The sequence below is a fragment of the Corapipo altera genome, unplaced genomic scaffold (genome assembly GCF_003945725.1).
Source record: "Corapipo altera isolate COAL_440 unplaced genomic scaffold, ASM394572v1 169, whole genome shotgun sequence".
Taxonomy (NCBI): Eukaryota; Metazoa; Chordata; class Aves; order Passeriformes; family Pipridae; genus Corapipo; species Corapipo altera.
This window is the reverse complement of record NW_020884946.1, coordinates 2,247,985-2,257,711: the sequence shown is the minus strand read 5'-3', so window position 1 is coordinate 2,257,711 and position 9,727 is coordinate 2,247,985. Positions and strand designations below refer to the sequence as shown.

Genomic DNA, 9,727 nt, shown 5'->3' with positions numbered 1-9,727 from the left:
GAGAAGGGAAAAAGACAGAGAGAAGGGAAAAAGACAGAGAGAAGGGAAAAAGACAGAGAGAGAAGGGAAACGGGAGAGAGAGAAGGGAAAAAGAGGAAAAAAAAATCTGCTGAGGACAGAAAACTTCATGATTAGAACAGTTACAGATACTGACTGCAACATGGAAGGTCCCTACATTTTACTGAGAGTGACATGACCATGTTTTCTGGGTGAACAGAGAGATGTTGTAATAAAATAGCCCCAAACTAAACTCGCATTATTTCACGCTTGCTGGGTAACAGAACACACTTTTTAACTTTTTTTTTTTTAATAGCTTCAAATTCTACATCTTTCTAGCTCTTCCTTCACGTTATTTCACAATGGAGCAGGTGACTGAGGTTTAAATAAATGGAGCAGCTCGTTTAATCACAGCCCCGTGACCTCCCTTTGTTTAACCACAAACACATGTGACCTGTCCTGCTCTCTCCAAAGCAACAAGTCCCGAGGAGGAGTTCAAGGGTGACATCTCAGCCTCAGAAAACTTTAGAGCAACATGAACTTTGAGCCAGACTTTGAGCCAGTGCCTGAGCTGCAAAGAGGTTTAATTCACTGAGTAGTAAATACCATTATTTTGCTGGTTCATCAAAAAATTCTCAATTGCGTCATTGAGGCAATTTCAAAATTACAGGTGGAAGTTGCTTTTGAGTTTCACTGAGAGTTAAACACATTCAGAGCAATCCAATTGGCACAGGTGGGATTTTCTTTCTAGACTGAACTACAGAGCCTCTGTGTTTGCTTCAAAGCTGGATCCAAAAGGCAGGAACACACACTTTGCTCTGCTGCAGACTTGGAATTGCCTCTGATTTACCAAGACTGCCTGAAGTATTCAAGCAACAGCCTGTAACTCTTTTTACTGGAACTGTTTTTAATAGGTTTACGTGATAAACTGAGCAATCCAAAAGAGGAACAAAAGGACTAGTTCAAATGTCAAACACAGAAGTAACCCCACAAAAAGAGAGACATGTCCTTACTCAAAAAGAGATTTATGTCCTCAAAGGTATCTCTCATCTCAATTGCTATTAATCAACCAAAAAGACAGAATCACAGAATGGTTTCTTTGGGTTGGAAGGGACCTTAAGATCATCCAATTCCAACTCCTCTGCCATGGGCAGGGACACCTTTCACTAGACCAAGTTGAACACTTCCAGGGATCCAGGGGCAGCCACAGCTTCTCTGGGCAATCTGCACCAGGGCCTCCCCACCCTCACAGCCAGGAGTTCCTTCCCAATATCCCATCTAACCCTGCCCTCTGGCAGTGGGAAGCTATTCCTCCTTGTCCTGTCCCTCCATTCCTTGTTCCAAGGCCCTCTCCACCTCTCTTGGAGCCCCTTCAGGCACTGGAAGGGGCTCTCAGGTCTCCTTGGATCCTTCACTTCTCCAGGTGAGCACCCCCAGTGCTCTCAGCCTGTCTCCACAGCAGAAGTGCTAGAAGGTATACATCATGTTTCTCAGGAAGGATTTTTCTATTTGAGATACCAATTTAATTAACATATCCACAAGTGCTGTTTACACAGACCTGATCCTGATGCTCCAAGTCAAAATCCTAAAGCTCACCTACGGGTTGTGTCAAGGATGAGCAGGAAACACTCATAAAAAAAAAAAACCAACCCTTGGACTGCTGAAACATGAAACGGGATTGCAATTTTAATTCTTAACAGTTAAAACAGTTCACCAAAATTCAACAGTGGTGCTCTGAAGGGAAATACTTCCACCACCAGTGTTTGCTGCTGGAACCGCTGAGTTGTAGGAGCTTGTCCCTTATCAGCTCTTTTCTCACCCAGGGAGACCTGGAATTTCTGAAACCACATTAGGTCAAAGCTAAACCCACAAAAGAACAACTGTGCCATGTGACAAACATGTGAGTCCCTCCCAATAGGTAAGAATGTGCTCCAACCCCATTGACAGTCACGGGGCTTTTGCACAATCCGCCCCTCACACCCCATGTGTGCTCTCCTGGTGCTCCCAAATCAGGCTTTGTTCCCTGGCTCCACCAGCACCAATGATCATGGATGAACAGTTTGAGCCATAGATTCTTATACAGGAATATATTTAAAAAGAAACAAAAGCAAGACTGTTCCTGTGCTCACCTCAGACCTGCCACTAATGAACAAGACGAAGCCATCCAAGGGCACAATAACCTTTTGTTGTCAACTCCTCCCTTCTCCTTCACAGGAATCCTTTTTTTCCTGTTCTCTCCTCCTAATCTCACTTCCTTCTTCTGTCTACTTTATCCCAACTCCAGATTTCCCTACCCTTTCATCCTCATGTTTAACTTTTTCCTTCATTTTTTTTTTTAAACCCTGTAGGGTTTCCCCCCAAGAAAACCACTGTGATTTTCATAGAATCCCAGAACAGTTTTGGTTGGAAGGGACCTTTAAAGCCCATCTCGTTCCAACCCCCTGCCATGGGCAGGGACACCTTCCTCTAGATCAGGTTGCTCCAAGCCCCATCCAACCTTGAACAACTCCAGGGATGGGGCAGCCACAGCTTCTCTGGACAATTTTAGTGTCTTCCACCTTCAGTATCACTGCCTGGGATCCCACTTGCACCCCGTGTTCCCTTCATCCCAGTGCTGACTTTTACAGCACTTACTATCTCTGGAGTTTCTCCTCTCCAGCTCCACTCCAGAGTGGCTACAGCTACTTTGCAACCCACTCAAACAGGTCACATCACACCAGTGACCTTTTCTCTGGCCAACACTCAAACCGCTACTTCATCTTTACTTTTTTCAACCTTGCAGATAGGACTGAGAGAATTGCTCATGCTTCTTACTTTAATTTCTTCCTCTTTCGCAGATTTTTCTTCCATCTAGTTCTTCTGCTTAGCAACTGGCACAGTGTCAGCTCTTACAGATCCTGTCGTGCCCCTCTGGGAGCTCTGTACAATGTCTCTCTTTGCTTCCCGTACTGTTTTTCCCTAAAGAATATCATACACACATAAAAATTCACCTGCCATCTGTCTTTAATCCAGCTCTGTCACCTCCAAATTAAATCCCATCCTCTTTCTTTGATATCACCGCTGTCCTATCAGTATTCAAGCCTGAATTAAGTCAGAACAGAACTCCTGAGATCCTTCTCATCCCCTGAACATTTTCTGACACCCTCTCACCCACAACTTGTAACCCAAGTATTCCCTACATCTCTGCCTTCGTTGTCCTTGACAACATCCAGCCAGGAAAAGTGCTGGACCACATCAAAGGGCAAACACAACTCGCTTTCTAAGCCACATCCATCCTTAGCTACTCTGCTGGAGCTGACACCATCCACTGGAGAGGGATTCTGTGATTCTGGAACTGTTTAAAGGAGTAAGATAACAGATTCATTTTGCTTAAACAATGCTTGGAAATCACAAACATAAAAGCCGAGAACATGGAAGAAACTTGCCCTCAGAGACATATCCAAGCAAAGTACTGACATTTCCCTCCTGTTCCAGCAAAAGCAGCCTAAATGTCACAAATTCCCTCTACTGAGAGAAGGTACCAGAGACCCCAGACAAAAGCAGAACATACATACAAACAAGTGTGATTTAACACATGGAACACTGAAAATCTAAAAGTTGTTTCATCTATGTGTGTTAGATCACAGAATCCCAGTCTGATCTGAGTTGGAAGGGATCTTAAAGATCATCTTGTTCCAACCTCCTGCCATGGGCAGGGACACCTGCCACTAGACCAGGTTGCTCCAAGCCCTCTGGATACTTGAACACCTCCAGGCCTTTTGGTCAGAAAGGAGCTGGATAAAACTAAGCTACGAGATGCTTTTGAAAGGATGTTATAGCGAGAACAGACATAAAAAAGTAAAACCCAGAAACGTTTGAGCAGCAAAAGCGACACTTCACCTTTATCAAGTAAAGTATCAGTGTTTTATTTGCAAAAGAATAACACTGGGAGATAAAAAACCCAATAAAACAGTACTGAGGAGTTCAGCCTTAAATCAAAACATCCTTTATACAGAGGAAACTGTATAATCAAGTTCCAAGACTGTCCAACACACCAAAAGCAATTTTCTAAGAGTGCTGTAAAGCAACTAAAAACGCAGCTAAAACCAGACTAAAACAAATGAAAGTCACAAACAGACTGATAAACTCTTGATTCAAAGCCCTTAATTTTCATCTTGCCTCATGTTTCTGTTTTAATTCTGCTTCAGAATACAATACAAACCCATACACTAAACATGCAGCCTCAGAAGAAATATGGGACACTGACTAAAGCAACCAGGCCTAGGGGGGCCTCCAGTTTGGTTTAGGGTTGTCAGTCTGTAAAACGTCAAGACACAAATTTATGCTGCCAGGCCTGGGGAAGGCAGAAGCACCCAAGGCTCCTGCACAACACAGAGAAGCTCTGAAATGTTGATTTTTCAGTCTTGACAGCACAGCCCAAAGAACCACGAGTGACTGAGGCACAAAAAGACTTCCTATTTTGCCGCTATAACATCTACCTCCTGCACCAAACAAGCACAGGGATAAAACAAAATCCACCGAGAAAAGAGCCTTTTGTAACCGTGTGGCGCCAACATCAACTCCTGGGCTCCAAGCCTTCTCAGGAATCTTGCCCAGCTCTGAGTTCAGAGGGCAGGTAACACTGCCCTGGCACTCACATCTCATTTTGCCGGGTGCTAACACCTTCCTCTCCTCCTAGTTTACACAGCAGTTCTCGGATTGTTTACAAAAAAACCCACATGGGCTTGGATATTTCTTTCAGTCCAAGCTAAAAGGCAGTTGAAATGCTTTTTAAAGCTGCCCAATTCCAGCCTGAGCAGACAGATCTTAAAATTAAGACCCAGCGGTCCACTTCGTATTCACAGGTATTTCCTAGTTAAGGACAGTAAAATATCTTTTATATCAGCACATCTTCACTCAGGGATGGTCCTAGTGAACCAAATGGTTTTTTTAAATACAAAAAGAGGTATTTTACTTAATAGACTTTGTAACTATTAGGTACAAAAACATCTATGTTAAAAACAAACAAAAACTCCCCACCCTTCCCAAACCTGTGTCTGGGAGTAAAGTTATTTGTCCTTCCCTAAAAGATAAAGCTCCACAGGCTCCTCAAATGGCTTTAGAAACACATAAAGTTGCTGTTGTTTCTCTCCACGTACCACTACAGATTTTACAAAAGTCCAACTTTAAAACCTAGTGCTTCATGACAGACATCAGCCAAGGTGATGAGTGTTCCTAACACACAGTCAGAATTCATACTGGTGAATCACAGAAACACAGGATGGTTTGGGTTAGAAAAAGGACCTTAAAGATCATCCAGTTCCACCCCCCTGCCACGGGAAGGGACACTTTTCACTAGACCAGGTTTCTCCAAGCTCCATCCAACCCGGCCTCAAAACATTCTGGGATGAAGAAAACCACCTGGAGAGTGACTGCTTTCCAAGAAAACACCACAGGAACTAAATACAGACCACTTGAGAATGTAACCATGGGAAAAAAACAAGGAAAAAGCAAATGCCAGACAGGACAACAGCTGTATGGCACAAACTCACAAGCCAAGGAACAGGGGAGTCACCCAGAAGTCCACAGGCTGTGGATTTAACAGATTCACCCAGTTACTCACTAGACTGAGTAACTCTACAGAAAGATTGTTGTTAAGCAGACCTCTAGAACCAGGAGAGCAGAAAAGGGCTGGACAATTTAGAGCAGAAAAGGGCTGGATAATTTAAGGTGATTTAAACAGAAGACCCTTCTAATAAAATATCCCTCGTTGTTATGCCCACAGAAAACAAGAAGTAACCCAGCTGCAGGTTACTCACTTATCTGAAAACCTACACTAGTAATTTTCATCCTCTTGCACCATTTTTGCTGGTTCTACAACACTAATTAAATAAATCCCAGAGGTCACAAGGTAAGGATTAAATTCTCAGTAATTAATCTGCTCAAATTGTAACTCAGGCTGATATTCCTGATGTTACCAACGAATCCTGTGGTGAGCTTAAAGACGTGGAGCGAAAAGATATTTCAGCACATGCCAAGCTACAATCAACGTTTTCCTGGCATTGAGATGTTCCAAAAGCTGAGGAACTGTCAGCTGAGGAACCAACTGCTCAGTGTTGTAGCTGTGTGATAGCAGCCTCCCCTGGAGTACAGCACATACAGGAAAAAGGGCAGAATAACAAAGATAAAAGCCTTTGACCTTTGCTCTGAACTGAACCATGAATCAGCAAAAACAGCCAGCAGTTTCTGTACTCTTGAACCTGCACCTCAACATATTTTAAGTCAGTTGTGCTCATTATACTTCATGCTCCTATGGCCAGAGAGGAGCATTCTCCTGCCTTACTCATGGGCTGGTGTAAGAGCTGGTTTGTCACCACCAGCTCCCTCCCAGACTAAGGCAGACCAATGTAGCAGCTCCCCTTTGGATCCAGAATTATCAACACACCATCAGATGGGAATAATTTGGGAATAACGGCTACACCAAGGCCTTCAAACGCACAGATGACACTGAATCTCTGGGATGTGGCCTTGCTGTTCTCTCAGATCTGGATGCAGCAGTTGGGGGGGAAGAAAGGCAAGAGCATCCATGTACACAGGGAACAGGTGAAAGATAAGTTAAACCACAAGTCACTGAAAGAGCCTTGAAATACCAAAAGATGATCTTAGTCTTGCAAGGGAGTGGACCTGCTAATAAGAAAAGACTTGAGCACTCCCCTTAATCAGCTTTCTGAGGACTAAAAATCATCCCCGTCACTAGTCCCCTCAGGACCAGGAGTTTATTTCTCCCCTGCCTCTGGTGCTAACCTCTGGGAATCTCTCCTTCCAAGCACCAGAAACCGTCTCTGCACAGTGTATGCTGTCACCTGAAACATCTGCTCCTCAAGCTTAATGAGACTGAATCAGCTTCCACAATGGACAAGGCACAGTGTCAAGAAATTAAACCTTTAAGCTGCTGACGAGCGCAGCCTCTTGCTCCCATTACCAGGAGCAATCCTGCCTCACCTTACAGCTCTGCTCGCTGCTTCCCCTCTTTCTCTACCTCACAGCTACAAGGATGGAAGCAGTTTCCTCATCCCTTGGATGATCTGCATCTTCTCTTCCCAGTAACCACATGGCAAATGCATGGAGTGCCAACAGCAGGGGCTTCAGGGTGGTGACAGGGAGAAAACCACCTCCACTTTCTGCTCAAGGAGCTGTGCCCAGGCTCCCCTAACTCAAAGCACGTGTGGACTGAACCCTCTGTTCACTCCTCAAGCTCAGTGTCTGTCTGCTGGGGCAAGGATTTGAAAGACAAATTGTCACCGAAGTAAAATGTACCACACGTTTATGGATCTCCCTCCTGTAAAGATGCTGATAAATAAGAAGGAAAAGAACTAAAAGCCCTGGTTTTCATCTCTGAAACACTTCTGCTGTTCCTCTGGGACTCCCAACTAAGTCTCAAAAATACGCAGAGGAGATGAGAGAAACCTGCCTGCCCCTCTCCCAAGCCCATGCCAGGACACACTTGGCTACTCTGCAGCTCACTCTACTCCGTAACATCTCCCTTGTCCTTGAAGGAATGCAGTTGTAAAGCAAGTCAGCCCTCAGGGACAGGTGGTGAGCAGTGGCACAGCTTGTCAGCACCAGGACAGCAGGTGCTCACTTGTCCAGTGAGACCCTGGGAGACATTCCCACCAAAAAAAGGGGCAGAGAGCTGGAGGTGTCTGCTCCTCTTTCATCTCTGTTCCCCAAGGCCCCTCTCCTCCAGCAAAGGACACATGAATACAAGGGGAAGGGTGGGAGAGGAGGTGTATCCCCCACCTCATTTTGAATTTGAGGGGGCGAAGCAAATTCCCCTCTATTGGAAAGGTAAGAATTAAGGACTGTGTGTGTGAGGTGCCTGTTGCATCCCCTCCAACAGAAGGGAGGAGAAATCCCATTTCCTAACCCCTGCCAGTGGATAGGTGACGGGAAAGGAAATATAAAGCACAGCATCATCATTTCCCTAGTAGAGAGGACAACGGTCACAGAGGTGAAGCCATGTATTAGCCTTTTTTTTTCCATCATTCCTCACTAAACATGAGGGATCAGAAGTGTGTGTGTGGTGGGGAGGCAGTGGATAAACAACTGATGTGTCTACCCTGCTTCTTCTGAAGGCAGGCTGTGCAGGGAAGGAAAGGGGGAGTGCTGAAAAAAAAATCCACTCACACTCACCCTTTGCTTAGGAAAGGGGAAGCTTAAGTAAAAAGGTTCTCAGCCACCTTCTCTCCCACTTTCTTCCACATCTGCCAAGAAACGAGAAGATGCCCAGACCTCCCTTTTCCATGTCTCTGTTTGCCAGGTGTGTGTGCTCAGATCCCCAGTTCTCTCTGCATGCCAAGTGTGAATGCCCCAGATCATCTCCCTCAGGTGTGAGCGCACAGGAGAGAGGGGAAGATGCTCAGTTCCCTTTGCTGCTGGACGTGGCAGAAGTGCCCAGAACACCCTGAGTGGGGGGTACTCAGTACCTCTCATTCTTCTAGGGGGAGGGAAGGGAGGGTGGTCCAGTGGCCCCTTTCTCCAGTGAATGCTCAGGGATGCTCATGTCACTTCCCTGACCAGTGCAGCTGGGGGGGTGGGATGCCCCGCGCCGAGTTCCCTTCCCTCCTCATCACATCCTTGAGACTTGGAAGGGGAATTCCCAGTGCCTCCTCTTTCAGGTATATGCTAGAGATGGGCACGCCGACTCCTCTCTCCCTGGGGAATATTTTGTCCTGTACCTCTTATATAGGAACATACAGGCAGCAAGCGCTGCCAGGTCCCCCCGGCCGGCCTGTTTGACAGGGAGTGCTCAGTTCCCCTTTCCCCTACGCGGGTTCGATGGAGGGTCAGGAAGAGCCGCCCGGCGTCCCCACGGCGGGGTCACCCCGTGCCGGCTCTGTGCGCACGGGGGATGCCCAGAATCCCTCGCAGGGAGCGAGGGGCAGCCCGGCCACCCCCCGGGTGTCCCGCCCCGGGATCCCCCGGCCCCCCCGGCAGGGACTCACGGTTCCAATAGACGGGGTAGCTCTCTGCGCTGGCCACATCCACCTCGTAGAGCCCGCTCCGCACGCACACCGGCTCCACGGCCGCCGGCTCCCCGTCGCCGCCGCCGCTGCCCGCCAGGGCGCGGAACGCCAGCTCGATCCGCAGCGAGTCGTACCCGATGAAGGGCTTCCAGGTCTTGCGGTCCTCGCGGTAGAACCAGCGCACCTCCTCGGCGCCCAGCTCCCGCACCACCTCATAGCGGGGCCGGCCGCCGCCCGGCCGCCGCCTCTCGGGCAGCGCGGTGGCCGCCAGCGAGAAGCCGCTGCCGCCGCTGTCGCTGCTGCCCAGCCCCGCGCCCTCGCCCTCGCTGCCCTCGCCGCCCGTGCCCGTCGAGTACCGCAGCGACGCGCCGGACTCGGCCGAGTCGAAGTCTCCGCCGGCGGCCTCGTCGCTGAGGCTGCGCTCCCGCGGCGGCGCCGCCGGCTCGGGGTCGCCCTCGGAGGAGGAGGTGGAGAGCGCGGCGCGGAGCGGCGGCTGCGGGCGGCGGGGCGGGCGGGCGCGGGCAGCCGCCGCCGCCTCGTCCTCCTCCTCCTGCTCCGCCGCTGCTGCCGCCGCCGCCGCTTCCTGCTCGGCGCGGCTCGGCCGCTCGTAGCCGCCGTAGCCGCTGGCTGAGCCGAACAGGTCCCAAGCGCCCTGCGGCGAGCCGGGCTCGGGGTAATCCATGCCGCAGCGCGCCCTGCCCGGCGGGGCCGCCGAGCCTCGCCCC

At 48.7% G+C, this 9,727-nt stretch overlaps 1 protein-coding gene and 1 long non-coding RNA gene across 2 annotated transcripts in view; one reads left to right on the top strand and one right to left on the bottom strand.

The window, feature by feature from the left end:
• Positions 1 to 9,721, bottom strand: part of DDHD1 (DDHD domain containing 1) — a 66,163-nt gene extending 56,442 nt beyond the window's left edge. Inside the window, exon 1 of the mRNA XM_027662510.1 lies at positions 8,982 to 9,721. Within this exon, the coding sequence (XP_027518311.1) occupies positions 8,982 to 9,684 (703 nt within the window). The 5' untranslated portion in view covers positions 9,685 to 9,721. The remainder of the gene's footprint in view (positions 1 to 8,981) is intronic.
• The window catches only part of LOC113956220, a 6,308-nt gene continuing 6,169 nt past the window's right edge, over positions 9,589 to 9,727 (top strand). Inside the window, exon 1 of the long non-coding RNA XR_003530781.1 lies at positions 9,589 to 9,675. This is a non-coding gene — a long non-coding RNA (uncharacterized LOC113956220). The remainder of the gene's footprint in view (positions 9,676 to 9,727) is intronic.